The 21,388-nt window shown below is 44.0% G+C and overlaps 2 protein-coding genes across 9 annotated transcripts in view; one reads left to right on the top strand and one right to left on the bottom strand.

Annotated features, from left to right (window-relative positions):
• The window catches only part of MKLN1 (muskelin 1), a 109,619-nt gene extending 94,679 nt beyond the window's left edge, over positions 1–14,940 (top strand). For all 3 annotated transcript variants that reach the window (XM_021384311.1, XM_021384312.1, XM_021384313.1), the window contains 2 exons: positions 4,406–4,460; positions 6,221–14,940. In XM_021384311.1, the coding sequence (XP_021239986.1) occupies positions 4,406–4,460; positions 6,221–6,342 (177 nt within the window). In that variant the 3' untranslated portion in view covers positions 6,343–14,940. The remainder of the gene's footprint in view (positions 1–4,405; positions 4,461–6,220) is intronic.
• The window catches only part of PODXL (podocalyxin like), a 42,230-nt gene continuing 36,929 nt past the window's right edge, over positions 16,088–21,388 (bottom strand). For 2 of the 6 annotated variants that reach the window (XM_021384304.1, XM_021384307.1), the window contains exons 8-9: positions 20,866–20,922; positions 16,088–19,596 (exon numbers count right to left, since the gene is read on the bottom strand). In XM_021384304.1, the coding sequence (XP_021239979.1) occupies positions 19,402–19,596; positions 20,866–20,922 (252 nt within the window). In that variant the 3' untranslated portion in view covers positions 16,088–19,401. The remainder of the gene's footprint in view (positions 19,597–20,865; positions 20,923–21,388) is intronic. The other 4 variants (XM_021384308.1, XM_021384310.1, XM_021384305.1 and 1 more) reach the window with 3 other exon arrangements.

Below are 21,388 nucleotides of genomic sequence, written 5' to 3'. Positions count from 1 at the left end.
TTTTCCTAAATTGAAGCTTTTTTCCCTAATTTAAGCTTATAAAGACATGAGGATGATTGAAACAAGAATTTAAAATGAATTCCAAGTGTTTTACTTTTATCAAGAAAAAACTACTAAATGCTACTAAAGCGTAAAAGCATCAGGGAACACAGTTAGCCTTGTATGTGATCAGCTGAACACTGCAGTGGTCGAACCCAGAGCATGGCTGCCGCTTTGCTTAGCGGCCTGTAGAAGAAATGAAGGGCGTACAAAAAAAAACGACGCGTGCTGCCCAAGTAGATAAGACAGTTTTCTACAATGAGACTCAGATTTGCCTAGTGTGAAGAAGAAACGTAAGCTTTTTCCCATGCTTGCCAAAACTTAGGTACCAAACGCAAGTAAAAACTGAAATCTGTTTTTCTTGGACTATGGTAGGAGAAGGAGCAAGGGCCTGGAGGCCAGTTTGAGGCCTGACCGATTTGTAGCCTGGGGCTGGAGGCCCCTGTTCAAGGCTGCTTTATACTTTCCGTTCTTGAGACTTTTTTCTTTAAAAAATTTGCCAGATAAAAGCCAGCAGAGCCCACAAGTATTGTTTAGGTCTGCATTTGACTGAAATTTCTGGGAAAATTTAAGCCCAAATAGGAAAAATAGTTCTAGGAAGGAGCTAAGAAAAGCACGCTTCTGTTCTTCATGTCCTGCTGTGATTCTTTGTAAAGCCTCAGGCTCTGAGTGCTGCAGGAGCAGAGGTTTTGGAGCCAAGGAGCCTTTTAAATAAGTGTTCAACCCTCCCAGACTTCAGCTTGTGACAGCTCCATCCTCAAACAGTGTAGGCCTCTTGTTTCTTCTTTGTGCCTACACTATGAGGCGCCACCCCAGCAGAATCAGTCTAAGCTGAGAAACTTCTTTGTGCTGTGATCTGAGCACTCAGCATACAGACCTTATGGAGCAGGAATTATGTCTAACTTGTACAACCCCTCAGGTATCCCAAACAGAACTACTGATCTCCCCTTGGCACAGACAGTAGAGGCGTGCAGCAAATACACTAAAACCTATGTGGGTTGTCACACAGTGGAACTGCTTTTGTGCTTTAGGTAGAAACCTAGGTGAAGGATGTACAGCTGAGTAAAGAATGATAATACTGGGAACATGAAGAAGTTGGAAAACACTGGAATTAATATTAGCTATGTAGTCTTAATTAGGCTTTTCTCTGAAAGTGGTTGTGGAACCTTATATTAGTTGTCTTATATCCCTATCTCTAAGGAACCCTTGCATTAGTTCAGAAGGAGGATTGGATCTCTGAGGGAGAACTTAATTGTGTAATGAAGTAAACTGTTGTCTTTTGCATGGAAGCTTAATTTGGAGTAGATGAAGCCAGCACGGCAAAGGGACTGTCAGAAGAAAATGGGTGGTGGCATGATTAAAGGAGTTGGATGTTTCTGTTGGATAATTGAATTCTGGTCCTGCCTCTGTAACGGAGTTGCTATGTGACGTTAAGCAAATTGCTTTTCCTAGATGGTCATTAATTGGCTCTTTCATTCTGGTACCGGATGGGAGAGATCTGATGTGCAGTCTGCTGAGGGCTTTGCTCTTCTAGCTATAAATGAATTCAGTAGAAGCTGTTTAATGCCAAATGTTTTGGGGAAAAAAAAAAAAAAAGATGGTAATTTCAAATAGAGGACCCAGAATGAAGCAGAATACGAAATACTACCCGATAGGGTATCAATTAATAGAAAAACTCATGCAGAAATTTAATTTTTAGAGTGCAGTCAGAAGTATATGAAAAAGAAGTTGCATTGGATATATCCTATGAATGGTGTGTAAGAGACAAAGTCTTCACTTAGCAGTAGCAATTTTATGCACTGGGGGGAAAAAATGGGGATCCCTTGGGAGAACGTTGTGTGGTTAGCTGGCATTTTAATGCAAATGCAGTGTGCCAGTGTAAAGCCATCAGTGCTGTCTGTAATTGATGTTGATAACTTACCTGTTTGACTTTTCTATCATAAAGTGCTTTTTAAATGTGAAATGATGCATAAAATATCATCTTAAAGCAAAAGTAAACACAGCTCTCAAGGTTAACTCTACTGCAGTGGCATCAGTGAAGGAGAAAAGATAGTCCTTTCCTCAGAGGCTGGAAAGGAACTCATAGCAGCAGAAATTCGTCACTCAAAGTGCGTAAAGAGTACAATGCTTGGCAGAGAGTCTTTTCAACTGATTTTTGGTCTCAGTTCAGCGAGTTACTACCTGGATTGTGCTATTTGATCCCTAAGAACTGAGCACCTGAGGACCAGCCCCAACTGGGGTTTACTTTTGTTTCCAGCGGAGTGGCTGTGGTTGCTGGGGGAGGAGGGGGAACCAATCAAAGCATGTGGCATCTGCGTTGTCCCCACAGAGCTGGCTTAGTGTGTCACCAGGCAGCTTGGCAGCAGGCCAGTGAGGCACTTGTATGCGAGAGGAAGATGGCCAGGACATGGCACTTGCTATCAAAAGCAGCATGGATTTGGCCACCATTTTTATTGGAACTTTTGGAGCTGTTTAGACCGGGTGTCTGTTTAAGGATGTTGCTGGTGCAGGGCCAAGCAAGTCTTACCAAGTTTTATTTGCAGTGAAATACACATGTAGCAATGCAGTCTCTTTTGATTTTGTGTAATCAGACCTCTCACTGAGGGTATTTAGTCAACCTCATCCCTCTATTCTGCAGTCTGTCAATTCTCTATCTTCCCAGCTTGTTCTTAAATACCTCTCTTGATCGCTTCCTGTGATAGCCTCCACAAAAAAACTGCAAGTTTATTCTGACACGCTGCAGTCCTTACTTCAGACTGCTTCTTTTCTTGATGGCAGGTTGGAATTTGCTGAGGGTTTTTTTTGTTCTTGCACTTAGTTGTAGGTTTACCATTTTGTAGATGCCTTTCACATTTGCAACTTGTTGCTCTTTCATCCTTGGGCATTCTTCTGTGGAGGCTGACTGTATCGATAGAGCTTGATTTTTAAACCACTTGATTTTTCTAGTGCTTTCCCCATGTGCTGCTAATTGATACAGGGCATTCAAAGTTTGTTGCCATATTGTAGATGAGAATTCACAAGCCATGGTAATAGTGGGAGTACCTGATTTACTTTAAGATTTGACTCCTTTTCATTCGTTTTCTTCTCTATTTGTTATTTTTGCAATAAGCTGTCAGTGATGTATTGCAAGTTGCAAATGTATTTTTGCAATTCTGTTTTGTATGACTGATTATTCCTAGGTTTGTTGATTTGCACTTGACCCTAGTGAATTGCATCTTGAGCCATCATTATAGCCTAGATGAAATGGGAAAACAGTCTGAAGCCTGTCTGCTGCCATGCTGGCAGTCAAAGCGTGGCATGAGGTCTATGGGCTGAATGAAGATGTCTTCTGCTTTCAAGCCGGGCCCTGTTCCTCTTCTGTGATTCATGGTTCTGTTTTGATGTCAAACCACTCATGGCTGCCTCCAGTAAAGTTACTTGACCTATTTGTTATTCCCTGCTAGCTTAATCTCAGTGATTCCTCACTGATTTACCTTAAGTATCATATAAAAGCATATGAAGTCCTATGAAAGTCCAGATAAAAAAAAAAAAATGCGTCTCATCCCTATGGCCTGCTGCCCTATTGTAGAAGAAATCAGATTGATGTGATACAACTTAGTGCACTGGCTGCTACTTGTCACCTTCTTCATTGTTCGTTTTTGTTCTTCTTGAAACTGAAATTAAACTGATCAGTATCTAATTTCTGGCATTCTCCCCACTCCTCCCCCTTATATATTTGCTCTTTCTCTGTTTTTGCCCTTCTTTCTTTGGACTGTATGGTGTAAAGACGTACAGAGGGGAGACAGAACATTGCAAGCCTTTAGGGGATTGGCTAATATTTTTGAAGAAACATGACAAAGCACTAAGCTTTGCTTCAACGTGAGGAACTGAAAACAGCAGCTGGGGGCGGAGGAAGCTTGTATTCACTATCTATCACTAAGACATTAGGGGAGAATAAAACTGTGAATGTGTTACTTAATCCACTTTTACTCTTGCTTCTGATATTCCCAAGCGAGGAACTTTTTTTAAACTTAAAAAGACCTTGCCTCAAACATGCTTGTGATACGAGCTGTTCTGGCAATTCAGAAAGGTTATCAAAATTTAAAGCTTTCTGTGTGTTAAAACAGTTCACGCTGCGCTGTACCAGTTACCCTTCTGATGCTGGTCTAACTCAGACCTCTAGGAGAAAACATCTAACTTGTGCTGCCAAGCTGTGGTGTTCATATGAAAACGCTGTCTGCTGTTACTCGTGTGCGTGCCACAGTAGTTCTAAGGATTATGCAAAGAAAATCCAGCATCTCTAAAGCCACTGTTTGTTGGTTGGTTATTTTTTTTGTCAATGAAGTTAACATTTTTTTTCTTTCTTCTTCCACCTTCTGTTTTGCAGTTTCAGCTTCTTGCCTCAGCATTATTTAAGTCTGGCTCGGATTTCACCACTCTTGGTGAGTATTGTGTATCAGAAGAATCCCGTGAAGTATGTTCTGTCTCCTAAAGATCATTACTGCTAGTTTCTTCTGTGTGTGTTTTTTTAATATCATTGCTCTTATGAGCACTGCATGCCTTTTTCAGTTTGAAAATACATAGGCATTTGAAAGAGTATAATGCCCAGTGCCCAATGCCTTGAGCCATATTTAAAACATCTGTCACCAGTGGTTTTAAGTCCATGCCTCTGGGGATCATTTTCTGTCTCTTCTTACATCTGATGCGTTACTGTTGCCCAAATAAACAGAAGCATTGGTCAGGATCTTGTCATGTCACTTTGGAATCTCACAGCATGGCTATGGCTCTGTTGGCTGGGATAACTGCAATTCCTGGAGTAGTTTGGTTCACTCTGTTCTTTCCAAAATGAGTATCTTGGGCAGAATGTCAAGAGTGAAGAAAGCAGTGGCATGTAGGTCTGCAAACAGGAGTTCGGAGCCAAAGCCATAATTTGTTTCGCTATTCTATCCAGTTAACTGCTTTAAACAGTTCAGATATTAATCCTGGGGAAGCTATAGGAAGACTATTGGCATAACTTGCACTCTTGTACCTGTGTTGCCAGCCAGCTGCTGGGCTCTAGCTAGGAGCTGGGATTACTTTGATTTTGACAAACCATGTAATTCCCAACGGAAGGAATTGAGGGAAGGAAAAAGCCTGCATTATCTGCCTGCTGGGTGAAGAAGCACTGCTGACTTTGGGGGATGTTACCTAGTTGATGCTATTGTTTAAAATATGGATTTTTAAGGGAAGTAAATGCTAGTTTCAGGAAAGTGTTTTGATTGTGTGTTTCCCCTTTCCTTGTTCTCAGTGCTGTAAAAGATGAGTTAGTTTTTCCCACGGTAACACCACTGCATTCTGCAGTACAGTGCTGTATTCAGAGATTGGCTTTACAGACAGGAGGACGCATGCATCAAGTGGTGCTGCTAAAATAAAACAATAACCGAGCCCCCTTTGGTTTGATTAACTTGGTTGACTTTGATTAACTGAAAAGTGAATTAAAAATCATTCCTTCGAGATACCAGTGATTTTAGTAGTACAAAGCAGAGGAAATCATTGTGTGCCTGCTCTATTGTTCTTGTTGTTGATGTTTTAAGTGTGAGGATTTGGATAAACAATGCTGCTATGGTAGACTAAACCCTCCCCTGTCAGGAGGAGGCACTTCACAAAATGATTTTGCAGAGACCCTGTGCCAAGACGCAGGCTGGGCCCTCAGTGCAGCCCAGCAATTAAACAGCAGCTCTTAACTCAGGACTCCTACCATCAGTAGAGCTTGTCTCAAGAAAAACTGAGCAGTGTGAGTACTGGTTCTGGCTAAGGCAGTCATGAGATAATGAATGAGGAGGGTCCGACGACAGAAGAAATGAGGCACCAAATGAAAATCTGGGACATCAGAGCAGTCCCGAGGACTTTTGCTTCCCTGGTTTCTTCAGGACTGTCCACAAACTTGACAGCCCTTTGCCTACTGCTTTTTATGACATTTTGATTTCGGTGTTGGCTTGGGGTGGCATGAACTCTATGTGCTTACATGCATACGATAGCGGGATGAGAAGCTGGCAGCCTTGTTAGTATGATGCTATAGATGTTAGCTGGGCTTTAGTCAGGGACAAAAACGCAGCGGACAGTTAACTTCCATTTAGAATGGAAAGCTGGTGTACTCCACAGCTAAACTGGGCATTTAAAGTAGTAAGCTCTGACTTGCTTTCCCTTTTCTTCCTTCCCCCAGGATTTTCAGATGTTGATCACACTTACGCGCAGAGAACTCAGCTGTTTGACACATTAGTCAACTTCTTTCCGGACAACATGACCCCTCCTAAAGGCAACCTGGTAGACCTCATCACGCTGTAACGGAGCAATCACTGGACATGTGGAAGAGGGGAAAAGCATCCATTTTCAGTATTTTAATTTTTTTACTGCATTGATTGACTGCTGGGATGAAGTAATATAGTAACCCCTAGGTGTTTGAAAGGGGTTTTATACTTGTATGGTGAATCCCTGAAGCTTTTCCCTTGGAGTAGGTTAATAAAAATGTAACTGACATACTTCTGACTAAATATATATATATTTTTTCTGACTTTGAATTTTGAGTTAGCAGAAGGAGAAAAGAGAGGGGAGGAGAAGAAAATAAAACCCCATCGTGTAGTGATCACTTTTCCCTCTGGAGGAAAATTGAGATTCATGGGCTGTCTGGAATTAAAGATGATGGGTTTTATTTTGGGTTTCATGGGAAAGTGGGTGGTGGTTCTTTGCTCATTTGTAGCTAGTCATGATATATTGCTTTGTCCTACAAGTCCATCCTCAGCAGCTGAATAACTTGGCAGCAAGACACTGGCGTGTGTTGAGGTAATAGTAATATATGTGTCTTGAGTCTTGTAATCGCAGGGTGTCATGTGAAGGGAGCATGTGTTACAAATTGTCTGTCTTCTCTTCCGAGAACCTGGCTGGCAGCAGTGTCTGATTGCATTTGATATCTAGTCTAAACCTAAATACCTAAATGCCTAACTTCTGTTCTCTGGAGCCTTCCACTTAGACCTGACAGTCAGGTGGGAGCGTCGGAGAAACCGCCAGAAAATGGGAGTGCAGGGGTTGTCTGCACGGGCTCCTTTTCAGGGATCGCTCTATTTCCAGTGCCATGCTCTCCTGATGAAAAACTCTGCAGTTCCTCACAGCGCTCTGCAGAACTGGGTCTTCCACTCACACACCCAACCTCTGCAACCTGACTCCAGGTTGGGTGTAGGATTTCCGAAGCAGATTGTCTTCGTTTACATACACCTATGCTTCTGTGTGCATTTGTCAATGTGTAAATGTAAAGAGGTTTGCTCCAAGCAGCTTGTCTCCTTTCTGTGTAGTGCAGTTTCTTTACTTTTAAATGCATTTTAGACCTTGCTCTGAATGTGAAGGAGGCCTTTTTAGCATAAACTCCTTTAAAAAGCAAGCTGATGCATATGTATAGAAAATATATTCTTCTTTGCTGAAAGCCTTCTTTATAAATAAGGTAAGGGCTTGGTGCTGCACTATGAAGTGGGATGAAGGATACTCATACTGAGCATTAGCAGCTTTTTGCGTTCAGCGTCAGTAAGCATTCAGTACAAAACTGGCTGATGTAAATACGTATATGCAACTGCAAAGCTTTATGTCCAGAAATGTTTGTGCCAGCAGGGTACCATTGCTGCACTCACTATGGCTACACAGCTCCTGTTGAACTTGATGGAAGTCCTGTGTGTGTGCAAAGATGATTTGAACTCTTGAAATAAAGAGTTAGTGAAGTGTCTTTTCCAGAGCTTGAGTGTCTGCTTGCTTTGATTGCATTGTATTGCCTCTTTATCATGTTCTTTGTGCAACTTCTGTAGTTCTGGTGTGTTAGAAATAAATTTTAAACCTCCATACTAGTGATTAATCACCCAGAAAGGAACAATGGGTTAGAGGTTGAGCTTTGCTTTGTCTTCAGGGAGGACTGTATAGATGCAGTGTTTCAAGTAACCTGTAACTTGAGACTGTTTAGAAATTGTATACTTCAGTGGCCAGCAAGTCAGATGTCTGTGGAAGAATCCTCTCCATACGTAGTGCAGTAAATGAAATTTGATGAAATTGTTTCTTTGAAACATGGTATTTTTTTTTTCCAGTGACATGGAAAGCCTTTAGGTGACTGCTAGGTTTTATGATGCGCTATGTTTGCAGTCACTTTGTTAACTAGTTAAAGGAGAGCTTATGCCATAGGAAGGGAGGTACTGGAGGTGCTAACCTGGGGGAGTTTTCCTAACTGAGGCACTGTTTCCACTGAGACTGAACTGGGCATATCTCACACAACCAGCTGAAACACTGCAACCCTGCAGTACTTTTCAGCCTCAGCATAATAATGAACCCAAAACTAGATTGAGGAGCTGTGGTGAGTAGGTGGTGGGAAGTTTAGAAATGCTGAAGGCTCTATGAACAGTGTTGCTGCTGAGCTGGTTTGTGTTACAGAAACTCAGTCCAAACTCACTGTCCTCAGGGGTACATGCAAAGCCTGGCAGCCTAGCTCTCTTTTTGTAGCACAGAATAAATGAATTCCTTGTCTGAATTAGGCAAGCATTGCTTCTGTAGGATGGACAATCCCAGCTAATGAGAGCACTTCAGGATGATCAAATATTGGCCTACCTTTATCCTGAGCCGATCGATTTCAGCACATACAAGCACAGTTCGTGGATTCCAGCTGCTAGTTAACCAGCAGAAACTATTTGCTCAGCTTCTGGTATTTGTTGAGCAGCAGAGGCACCCTGTGGCCAGAGATGTTAATCCACACTGAGGGCTTCTTATGGCTTTGCCTAGAGTATTTCCTGGTTCTGTGTCCTCCCACTAAATGATTTCTTTGCATTGGTATATACTACACTACCTGATTTTTAAAACCAATTAAAAGTTCTGAACAGGGAAGTTTTTTTTAAAAAAAAAGAAAGCAATTAAGGAGCAGGGAGAGTTTGTTGAACTCTGTAGTTACGTGCAGGTCTTTGAAGATACTGATGATGTTCCAGGAAGGTGATAGATGTGATCATTACAGAAATGCTATGGTGCAATGAGAAGAGAAAAGAAGCCTACTTGATCTGGAAAGAGCCACCTAAAAGTGTTTTGCAGCACAGTGCATGCAGTGTTTCAAGTGTAGAAGAGGTATGGGAGAAGCTTTCAAGCCTCCCTCATACTGCTTGCAGACTGTAGCAGAGGCCACTCTGTAGCATAAAGGCAAGCATGCTGTATTTGCCTCTATAATGATGTGACTTTATGCAGTGTTAGATCTATACAATCTTTACATTACAGTAATTTATTTCTAAAGTGTGTTAACCTACAACATTATTTTGTGGATCGCTGAATTGTTCTTTCTGTGAAGTGACTCCTATGAAGTGATACCATTTCCTTGAGAAATAAAGCCCTTCAGGTTCGATTTGGCCACTTGGATTAGGCAAAATTAAATGAGTTTGTTAATGTTTGAGTTATATAGCCCCTCGCTGTGGTCACAAGGCAGAAGTCCTTCGGATTTCTTCAACATGACTTCTGCAAGAGAGCACTGATATCATAATGTGACTTAATCATGTTTTTGTGTGGCAAGTGGCAGAAGGACTTGCTTAGATGTTGTTCCAAATGAGGAGAGGATAGCCACCCCATTGCCCTTTTCTAAGGCTTCCATTAATTAGCATTGCTCCTGGGGTGACCTGAAAGCTGCTGCAAAGTGGTCATTGAAATGAGCTGTAGTTTTCTGGCTCTTTCAAAGATGATGTTTGCAATGTATAAGCATCCCTTCCTTTTGCTGAGCGTAATGAGGAAGGACAACTTTTGCCTCACAGAAGTTCAGTTTGCTCTTTCTCCTGGCACCATCCCATAGGTGTAGTTGAAAAAGCGATACTCAATCATGTGAATAAATGTCTGGGTTTTGGTTTTGGTTGCCCTGAATTGCTTTGGGCACGTACAGGCTTGCTCTAGCTGAAGGGTCAAGAGGACTGATTTTCCAAAATAAGGGCATGATATTGCTAATTGATCATGTGAAGTCCCGGTTGGAAAGATTTTTCTAAGTACTTGCCTTGTGCAATAGCAGCAAGACTGGAATTAGGGAGCTTTCCTAAAGAACATACTGCAGCTTACCTGTATGAAGTCTGTACCAACGTAAGGATGGATAGGCTTTATTTAAATTGCTGCATTTTTTTTGGTTATGAATTATAATAACCTAGCCTGAAAACTTAATGATGGAGGAGTCTGTTAGTAAATGACTCTCACCCACCTATTTGCAGCAATGCAGACCCTGTTCAGAGGTGTGGGGCTAATGGCAAGAGATCACAACAGCTTCATCTGTGTTTTTCTTTCGTAAGCAGCCAGAAGTATCACGGTCTCCATTAGCTATTTCTTCTTCCAGAACAGACCCCTTCGAGGCACAGTAATTACACTGCAAGTGTTATCCGTGGGGTTTTGTGGAACAGCTGTTTTCTGAATCATTTTCCTGATGTGTGCAAATTTTTAGAAGGGAGTTTCCTTTGTCACAGTGCTGTTAGACCAATCTTGCCCTGCTGTGAAAACTTGCACTTGTGAGTGCTGCAGGCAATGAGCGATAAATTCAGAGCAGTGTTCTGAAAAACACTTGAATCATCTTTTTTTTTTTTCCCTTTTCCCTAAATTTGCTTTTACTGTAATAAGACTAATATAACTCCACTTGTTTCAGATGCTGAAAGGTAGCAGGTAGCAGTAAAGCTACTACTCTTCATTCTCTTGGTGCCTCCTGTTTTTCAGAATAGAGAAGGACTTACTGTAGAGCTATTGGATGAAGCTTGTAGCGTTGTTCAGCCTTGGACTTCAGTGCTCCTTCATCTCCATACATGCAGTAATTCTGTTGATGCGGTGCTGTGCTGCTTTTGAGGAAAATGACAAGAAGTATTACATACGTTTCTATCCAGAGCCTCTGTAGTTAGAAGTGGGAAATGTCTTGTGAAACATTGATCCCTGGTGTGTGCGCTTTGAATTTTAGCTTATTAGTTATGGTTGGTTCTGAGTTAAAGAATACTTGGCTGTTGTCAAGAGAAACCCTGACAGCAAAACGAATTCACGTGCTTCTCCGGAAGCCCTTGTGCTGTTTTATAGCTATAGTTGTCACAGAAACAGAGGTGGGCCCACTTTAAAACAAATAATTACCACTGTTTTGATAAGGAGAAATTCTAAAAAACAGAACAAAACAAAAACGAACAAGCTTGGCCAATTCTTTTAAGTGTGAGTGGTAATTTGGGGACGTGTCATCTTTTGTGAAAGGAAAGGAGAATTTAAGAACAGCTGTGTGACTTGTTCTTGGTACAGACTGATAGTAGTACATGAGCTGTAAATATTGTTGAAATGTGAATGTACTGTTAGTGTATCTAAATGCCTTTGGGTATGATAGGCATGATCATGATATCCCATCGTGGAAAAGAAGAAGCTAGAAGTATTCAAGTTCTGACAGCAATTTCTAGGCAAAATCCCTGTTTTACTTAAAGGTTCCATTATAATGAGAACTTGGAGTGAAAGAATTCGTGTATTACTATTAGTATTACTGTACTGGAACCATTGTAATAGTACAATGGCTTGGTGCTTGGTTAAATTGGTTCCAAGTGCTTTAATCTGTAGGTAATGCACCTAAACCCAGCTTTAGCATGACCGTGGAGCCAGCTAGCTACCTGCTTGTTGCCGTTTGAAAGTGTTCCATGAGAAATCATGGTTGATGCCAGCAGGTATGCTTTTGGCATTCTGGCAGAGGTCAAAGGACTGGATGGATTTCTGAGTTATCCGTAAATGCCTTGGTTTTATATTTAAACCTCTGAAGGCAGTAGTAGTTGTGGGTTTGTATATGATGCCGGGTTTGTATATGATGCCAGCTTTGTCTTGAGTCTAGAGGTCTGCAAGGCAGCATGTACTGCAAGCATGGATCCTGAAGGTAACACGTTGCTGCTGTCTCCTTTTGCTTTCATGTATCTAAACTCCATTTGTCAGTGTGATGAACTCCGAATTCTTTCTGGGACCCAAATTGTGCCCTGCTTCTGAACATCTATAGCCACAGACTTGCAGCATCTGTCAGTATATCGCATTAGTACCTTGAAATCTTAATTTGTACTTGGTAGACGCAAAGGTATGTGTTGTCTCGGCCTCCAGCTGTTTGCTGTAAGGCAGCACAGCCTTTACTGATGACCTGGAAAGTGTAAGTATTTGAGAGCTGTCAGAAATCAATTGGTGTGTACAGTTCTAGCATAGCATAGCACTGCACTCCATTCCTGAAAAAACCGTGGTGAGTGAAGAGCTGAAGATAAGCTCTACCCAGTTAGGTTTTGGTTTTGCTACTGTTTTGAAAGGAGAATATCTGAATCACAGTGTTTTCTCCCAGAACTGCTGTGATAAATCCTTCCCTCCTGTCTGAGCCTTGTTTTGCATAGCAGCTGGAGCACAATAGCTGTTTGACACAAGGAAAAGATGATAGTAGCAACCCTCACGTTCATCTCAAGACTTCTTCCGGGTTTCTGGCACTCACTTCTGTAACCCCAAATCCCTAACCAGTGTGGACAAAGAGCAGGTAGCTGGGGTGTCTGATTTATTTCCACAGTGTAGAACAGAGGGACATGGGAAGTGGACTTGGGATGATGCTGTGATGATCATGGGAGTGTGTTTAGGATGCGATCTGTCTTTCGTGGAAAGGCTTGACTCTTAAGTAGCTAGAGCTACTTAATTAGAGCGGATTTTCTTCACTCAGTCTCGATTCTCTGGTTCTTTTTCAAACTGAGGTGATGCAAGACCGGGTTCTTCTAGTCCTGGAGCTTCACCTTGGGCTTTCGCCCTCTCTGTCTGTCACAGTCATCAGAAAGATAAATACATGGGACAAATCTTAAGGAATATTTCCACCCCCCATCTCCAGTCTCTCCAGCAGTTGCCGAGAGGCCAGCCAGGCTTGAGCTGAAACGTACTGGAGGTTTTGCAGCACAATCAGCTGCAGGTCTCGCACTCTTAAAGATTGTTAGAACCTAAAAATGCCTTGAGCTTGCTGGTGGAACTGAGGGAATGTTAGCTTACTTATAATTAATATGATGATGGGAAGACTAGACCAAAACAGTGACTGCAGTGGTTGCAGTCTTCTGAACTTCCCAAAAGACCAGTGGACATGGTTTTTCTGCCCAGTGATGAGAAAATACATGTTGAATATCCTGACTTTGTAACTAGCTGCCTAAAGGATTGAATCAATTACTTCATGTTTGACTAAATAGATGAGTGCTGCAGCGTGTGAACAGTCTCTTCATTGAAGAAAACTGTTATATTATTTTTTTGAAGCCTTGGAAAATCAATCTCAGCTCTTAGAAGAGGAAAATGATTTTTATCAGTATCTACTTCCTTAGTTGCAAGTCACAATTCACTGAAAATAGTCAAGTCTGAATACTGGCTGCTCTTCATACCTCTCCATAGCCTGCAGTAAAATGCAGTAGTCAAGTTGGACGGCTTGGATCCCTTCCCCAAGCACTGTGGAGGTCTCCCATGTTGATAAGGACTCCTGTATTGATATGACTATTACATTTTTCTAACCATGGAGGACAATTGTTGTGCTACTGCCTTATGTTCCCCTCATTTCTTCCATGGCAATTGGAAAGGCACGCTAACAGTGGAAGCCGAATATTTCCTTTCTTCCTCCTCATTCCTAACCTCCCTCCCTCCCTCTCCCTCCAGCTGATGTTTTGATGTGCAAAGCACTTCTCACTTCAGAAGCTGCAGTGCTGAGTTGTGGAAAAGAAAACAAACCCTAGTTATTAAGAGCTGTTGCTGTCTAACAAAGCCGTGTTTTCTGTGTTGTCTTCCAGTATGCCCTCCTCCACAGCAAGAAATGAGGGGATGCTGGGGAGACCTTCAGCCAGAGAAAAGAGCTTAATTGCACAAACATGTACGTTCTCGGGAGACTTGAGTCTTGGAGGTCCCAAACCTTGCATGCTGCCTTGTCTAGGGGCAGAAAAATTAAAGCCCTTTGTCTCATTCTCAGTTAGTGGGAGACCACATTCCAGTCATGTTGGTTATATCCATTTTGTATGTTTAGATGCTGAGGTCAATGTGCTGCATTTTAGAAGTATGAAGGAGTCTTGGTAAACATGTTCCTGTTGAACTTTGTACTTTGAAAACACTGAAACCAACTACCTCTCTTAAATGCAATGACAGCATAGGAGTGTGGGGTTGGCCACAGCTAAGCTGGCTGAGCTCACGCTGCCACCTGGTCGGGGTGCATTTTCAAGCTGTTTTGTTTGTTGGAGAAGAGCTGCTGCCTCTTGTTAGCACTGTAGTGTGGTGGTCTGTTTGTCTGGACCTTTGATGTTTGTTTTCTTGTCCTCTACACTGTGTGGTCCCCCCCGGAGTGAATATCCTTATTTAGTGCTTGGATTTGTGAGCATCCACTCCCTATCCAGAATCTGACCTTTTTCTCTGTTACGGCATCTGACCTGAAGCATTTGCATTCCTGCAGCAGCCCCCCAGACTCTGGTGTCCCTCTTAATTCCCTTTTTGCTGCAGCTGTGGTCTTGGACACCTGACCCCAGGAGAGCTGAACTGGGATGTGCAGCCCTGGGCTTGCAAGGAGCATCCGGGGGAGAACACTGCACACGTGTTTCAATAAGCAACTCAAGCACTGACTGGCCCTGCATTGAGCCCACGAGAAATGCATTTACCGTGGTGGTCACGGGCATCATTCCTGGATTGTGGTCATTCCCTGTCCCTGCTTTTTCTTTACAGCTAAATGGATTATCTTTGTTCAGCCTGGAGTGTTAATTTACTTCCTTGGCACAAGTCATCTTTGATTATTTCTGGGTTGATCTGTAAGCCCCGTGCTGTACATAAGTGGATGAGTGATATGAGGAATACCTACCAATGTAGTTATGATGTATGTAATGTACATAAGGAGAGAATGTATTTTGTTCTTTTTTCTTAATAAAAATGTATATGCTAGCAAGAGTGTATATTTCACATCTGTTTAACATCACTTGTTTCTGAGGACGGAAGAGTCCGTGAACACGTTGTATGAGCAGTGCCGATATTGTCAAATTGATGGTGTGTTGTCTGGACAGCCTGCACTGTTCCTGCTGGATGAGCCTGCCCTGTCCTCTGCACTGCAGAAAAGCTGAGAAAACATCCTGTTCTGTGAAAGCCATGATGAGCTGGATCTGTGCTCCATAAATCCGTTGTGTGCTAGCACTTGCAAGAACTTTTACTGGGGGGGGGGGAACACGGTGTTAGAACACAGCTTGATGCAAATCGTTGACTTTCAGTGCTTAAATCAAACCAAATTCCTCTTTTTTTTTTTTTTTTCTTTTTAAAATCTTCTTCCTTGCGTAAGTGGAAACTTACTCCATCCAACCTGGAACAAAATGTTTTATTTGGGTTACGTGGAGGCAGACGGAAATACTGCACTGCCCACATTGCTGCTGCTCTGCCACCTGGGCTGCCCATGCATCTCTTGACCTTAGGGGATTGTGTGGGTTGCATGCTGTACATACATCTGCACTGCAGTGCTTAGTACTGACTGCCAAAACTGAACAGCCAGAAGAAGAAGAATAGTAGAGGAGACAAGGAGAGAAACTTTGTCTTTTTTTTTCTCTGTATCTGGAAATACCCAGTGGTTTGCTTCACCTGGAGCAGCCAATTTCTGCCCAACCCTCAGTTCAGTCAGGGGTGGTTCTTTAACCAAGATGGACAGTGGATCATTTTGCTTAGCCCATGGCTGGAGCAGGGGGAGTGGCACAGACTTGGTTGACAATGGCCTTACAGAGTCTTCTAGAGACACTTAGGAGCTTGCCCTCACCTAGATCAGCTTAGCATCCTACCGCTCTGTATGTCCCCTTGTTTAATTAAGGGAAGGTTTTCATCACTTTCTTTAGCATGGCAGAAATAGAAGCTCTTACAGGGCTGGGTGTCTGAAGGTCTGGGTTGGCTTTTCTTACCTTCCAAAGTTTTAACATGCTCTTGCCAACAGGACCATGCAAAGCCTATGCTGGGTTTCCAACCAAGCTCAAACCATGCCTGTAACTGGTTATGGCTCTTGAGCTCAAGCTCTGCTTCCCCCCACAACACGTTTTCCACTCACCCAAGAAACTAATCATCTTTTACATACGAATGTTTATTGACAGAAATACATGATGCTTTCAAAATATATTTGTAGGAAAATGCAAGAGTAATCTCTACAATCCAGTTCCTCGTTAAATTCCAGTGTAAATCAGACTCCTGTCCCCACGAGAGATGGTGCTATACAGTACGTGAGAGCTCTACAATATTTGCAAGGTTCAATGGATAGCTGCCTCGGGAAATAGGTTCTCCTTCTGCAGCCCATGGCGGGTTATATCTTCGGCTGTAGGCAAGTCACAGCATCAACCTGCTCGGTTGGGTCACGGCACTGTGAGTGGGTGATAAATGGTCCTAAAGTATTTACACGCTCCTTGCGAATCTGCAAATAGAAAAGTCTCTTGCAAGAACATCTGAACTGCTTATAAAAGTCTTACCAAAAGGTAAGAGTAATAGTCCTTGTACAACGCGTTGGATGTTAAAGCTATTTTTGGGAAGAGAAGAGGAGCGAGGGGAAGGGGAGAGGGGCAGGGAAGGAGGAAATGCATGGGTAGGTCTTTCTTTTTGGTCTAACAGTTATGGCTACAGTCTATGAAGGGAAGGATTAAGGCCGAAGATGCTGCATTTCCTACCTGATTTTTTATTTTTTTTTGCAAAAAGAATGTTACCAACATAAAAACTTCTTTTTTTTTTTTTTTTTCCCAAGGAAATAGTTCTTTAAATAGGGGAAGGAAAATCTACTATAAAATATTAGTGGTTTAAAAATATGGTGTCTGGAAAAATAAATAAATGTACAATTCCTATTCAAATATAAATCACTGTAAGCACTTGCGGAGCAGTTAATATCTCCACCGGTCTCTGCTCTGAAAGATTTAAGGTTGCTTGATCTCAAGCCTTCGTAGGGTTCTCTGGGAAAGTCTTTGGACCTGATTCGTTAAAGCACTTTGGCATCTCTTCACTGGAAGGGGATCTTAGGCACGTACTGCTTTTATTTTATGCTGAGGACAGAAACATGAGTCCAAAGACCCATCCTGCGCAGCTGGGAAGCAACATGCTTCCAAAAGCATTGCGAACAACCAGAGTGGCTCCTTAAGGCTGGCTGGGACGTGAAGAGCTGAACGTGCTGCTGCCCACCCAGAGACAAAGCCGCCAACGTTAACGCGATGCTGACGTGCAGCAGCGTGGGGTTATCCAAGCAGCTTCAGCAGGGAGATGTTCTCCTGCTGTACGTTGAGTTGCGATCCCCTACCAGACAGGCCTTTATCTTTTTTTTTTAATCTTTTTTTTTTTTTTTAATTTTCCCCCTCCAAAATTGCTTCCCCATAGTGCAGTGCACAGATAAGCGAAGTGTGCGGAATACATTGCTAATGAATAGCAGTAATATTTACATACAAAAGTAGATAGGCTTGAACACTTCCAACCATATCCTTCCGTGCGGGAGAGAAGGAAAAGAGCTGGCCCATGGGAGAAGACGCATCTTCTGCCAGCTTCTGTCCTGGGGCTGAGCAAGCTGCTCTGACCGTTCCATTTGTGAGCAACTCTGATGGACTAGAGCAGAGTTTTGCCAATATTTCCATTTCTCCTCACCTCTTTATGTTTGCCCATCTTCTGGGACAGCCTTGGGAATGGCTCCTCCACTGCAATGACCTGGAGCTTCTCTGCCTCACTGGGGCCACTGCAGATTTGCTGCAGAGCACCTCAATGCGAGCATTTCTCCCTCCTTGGAGATCTTCAAACCCAACTGGACGTGGTCCTGGGCAGAGCTCTGGGTGTCCCTGCTGGTGCAGGAATTAGACCAGATAGACCCAGAGGTCCGTTCCAACCTTAGCGTGCTGTGATGATGCACGAGATGCCAGGAGATGCCCTCTGCCAAGGGAATTCATGCCCTTTCCACGCCAGACTGCCTGCTGTGAAACTCTCCCCATCCTTCTAGAGCCACTGAGGAGCTGTGGTAGGAAGGGGAAAATCAGGAATGGCCTTAGTCCAGCCATTTTCTGCTCCTATTTTTTCTCCCTTTAAAGATTTACTGCAAAGGGAGACTTTGACAGGAGACTGAGGTTCAGTACGAGCCTTGCTGGAAGCTTCTTCACAGATCTCTGCTATTTTAAGTACTTCTGAAGAATAAAACCTTGAGGATGAGGACGGAGATCACCAGCCTCATGTGGAGGAAACACCAAGGCCTGAATGGATGGAAAACTCTGACTGCAGCCAAGCTACCTGGCCCACACCTCTGCTGCTCTTTTATCATTTCTGTAGCTAGCACAAGAGAACATGACCATAGAATTCCCTGCCAGAACAAACCATCACTTTATGCATCACCATCGACCTCAGGAGAAAACAGATGTGCTGCATCACTACTGGAAGGTGATCAGATGCTTCTACAGGTAAATGCAGCCACAGACCTGGTCTGTGCTAGAGCTGGGCTCCTTTACAACCAAAACCACCAACAGCATTGGCTTGGTCTTCGTCTCATTAAACGCTTCCTTGGAGATATAAAATCGAGGAGTGACACCTTGTCCTCTCCCTCTTGTTGGGAAGCGCTGCACTCTCCCCTTCACCTCTCCTATTCTGTAAGCAGAACCTGCCCCAGTCCTCTGTGGGGCTGCTGAAGGCAGTGTGGGATCTGGCCACCAGTCCAGCCATGCCTGGATGCACATATTTGCTTATCTCACAAAGTGTGGCCAACATGCATTTTTAGCCAGCAGTTGGGCAAGGATGGAAAGTGGATAAGAAAGGAGCAAACGGACTGTTCCAGCTCTTTCTGCTCAATCCTTGGGTGTTCTGCAAGGGAGCTGTAGGGGAGGATGATGATTAAACAGCATGGGGCAGAGGATTTTTCTAGCTCTATCTGCCAGATGCCAGCTCGCTATCAGGAGCTGTGCTCCCTCTCCCATTCTAATTAATTTCTTTTAATTTTTGAGTCATCTGGAAGCTGGAGGATGCACTCGGATGGGGAACAGGAGGGGACACAGCATCCCTGCTGCTAGAAAGCCTCAAGCATCCCTGTTTGGAGAGAGCAGAGCAGCAAAGCTATCCCTGCTAGGATTGGCCAATCTGCTGGACAGGTCCCCAGGAGCACCCATGGGTGACAGAGCTGCTGGACTGGATGTGGCCACTGTGTTGTGTTGGTGATGTGCCGTGGAGGTGTCTTCTTGTGTCCTTCTCTTCCATCCTTCACCTCGTGTGGTGGCTGTGATCAGCTCACAAGCCGTTTTCTGGGGTTTGTTGGGAATTCTGCCTTCTTTTGGAATTGTGTATGTGTCTGGGAGGGTTATGTTTGTTGTTCTGTTTTTTAGGGAAAGGGATTAGGTGTTTCAGGGGGTTGTTTTTTGCTTGCTCAAATCCTGCATCCTATAAATGCGTGTCCTCCTCTTCCTCTAGGTCCTCCTTCATGATGGTGTCAAGAGGAACGATCCAGCTGTCCCCCAACTCCCCGTTAAGGTTCATCTTCTTCTCCTGCATTTCAGAGCCGGTTTCCATCACCTCCAGTGTGGGGTTATCATGGTAGCCATTCTCCATTGTCTGTAGCTCCTCTGTCAGGCGCTGCTGTGAGGAAAGAAAACCCAAAAACCCCAATGAGGAAGAGCATGGCTGTGCCATACGCGCAGCATTCATCACTTCCCAGCCTGACGAGGCTGCAGCATGTGTAGGTGTTTATAACTACATATAGAGAGAGACTCCATGCTGAGTTTGAGGCTGCAGTCAGCAAGGTGGGAGCATGGAGCTGGATGGAGACAGAGACTGCTGATGGTGGGAGGAGGAAGGAGCAGCCAGAGATGTGCAGAAAACCTCTCTAATAGTTGTCTGGTCATGGGGTTGTGTCCCCATGTCACCCTCTGGGAAAAGGCCAGCACCCAAGGCAGAGCATCCTTGGCTTGCATCAACTCTGCATCCCTATTCCTGCGTCCCCCACTCCCCCTCTGCACCCTTGCTTCTCTTTAACTGCTTGATTTTTATTCTCCTCTTTGCCCCTTGGCAGCTCCCAGCTTGTAGATTCTGCTGGCCCATTTATTCCAGATCAGCATCATCTCCATGCCCTGTCCTGGAGCTCCTGTTGGAAACCAGTTTCCATCCATCCATCCATCTCCCATCTCTCTGACCATGCACACTTGTGGCTGGGCCATCCCCTCATCCTTGGGGAGTGGTGAATCAGGCACTGAATCACCCGGTGCTCAGAGCCATGCTATTCCAAGCTGCACCTCAGCCCCACAGAGACTCTTTTCATCTCCAGCGTGAGCAGCATCTCTATCTCATCCCAACGTTGCATTCACCACAGCGACTCATTCAGTCCCAACCCCATCCCCACCCCACACTGATTTATAGAGGAGCTGCACTCCTATGTTATCCCTTCTTCTAGGGCTCCCTGTTTGCATTCTTGTGAAAATCCTCCTGGCTTTACAGTTGATTTATTTTACTGCTCCTAACAAATGCTGGGAGCTGGGTGTGGGAGGAAATCCTTGGAAGGGGGAGAAGGAAAAGGATGGAGCAGCGGAACCGCAGGGCTGGGAGCTAGCAGGCACTGCAGGAGGAGACGGCGGAGCCAGAGGGATGCTCAGAAGCGGAGGGGTCACTGGAGCCCTCGAGGTGTGGGAGGATGCTGGTACAGCCCCCCTGGCAGAGGGATGCCGGGGCAGCGCTTTCTCCCCCCCCGCGGCATGGCACGTGCAGCAAAGGGGTGGGGGGCTCCCAAGCTTTAGTAGGCTTTAGTCCTGTTAAAAGCTGCCGACCACCGCGGAGGGGGGAGAGCTGGGGGGGTGGGGGGTGGGAACGGATGCGGCGCCCGCCCGTCCGCTCCCTGCGATTCGTTGAACTCACATTAAAGATCAGGATGGCACGTCCATCATCAAACCCGGGGAGATCAGGGTGGAAGTGCTGGTTATTTCCCAGGTGAAACAACAGCGGGGGTGGGAGGGGGGTTTAAAAAAGGGGAAGGGAGAAAAAATAAAAGGAAAAAAAAAAAAAAAGAGAAAACAAAACACAACAAAACTTTCAAGTCATTTTTGAAAAGAAGCAGGAGGAAAACAAACAGAAAAGAGGAAGAAAACATCCAAAATCAAACGCAAAATGGAGAAACGCTTTTGACTTCCGAAAATACTTCTGCAGTTGGTCAGAAAAAGATTTTTTCCCATGCTCGGAGTAAGAGGCCGTGGATGTACCAAGGAAACTGCATGGCTTGCTTCAGTTCTGCTCCCTATCTCTATGACCAGTGGGTGCTCGTACCTGCTTCTCTGCTCCGTTTTACTTGAAGATGTGCATCCCAGCCACTAAAAATACTCAATTTCTTTCTGCTCTATAAACACTATGGGCCAAGTGCACCACACTGCTGCCTGCTCCTCCA

The sequence above is a fragment of the Numida meleagris genome, chromosome 1, assembly GCF_002078875.1.
Source record: "Numida meleagris isolate 19003 breed g44 Domestic line chromosome 1, NumMel1.0, whole genome shotgun sequence".
Taxonomy (NCBI): domain Eukaryota; kingdom Metazoa; phylum Chordata; class Aves; order Galliformes; family Numididae; genus Numida; species Numida meleagris.
Note: the sequence above shows the minus strand (reverse complement) of the source record. Positions and strands in the feature narration are given on the sequence as shown.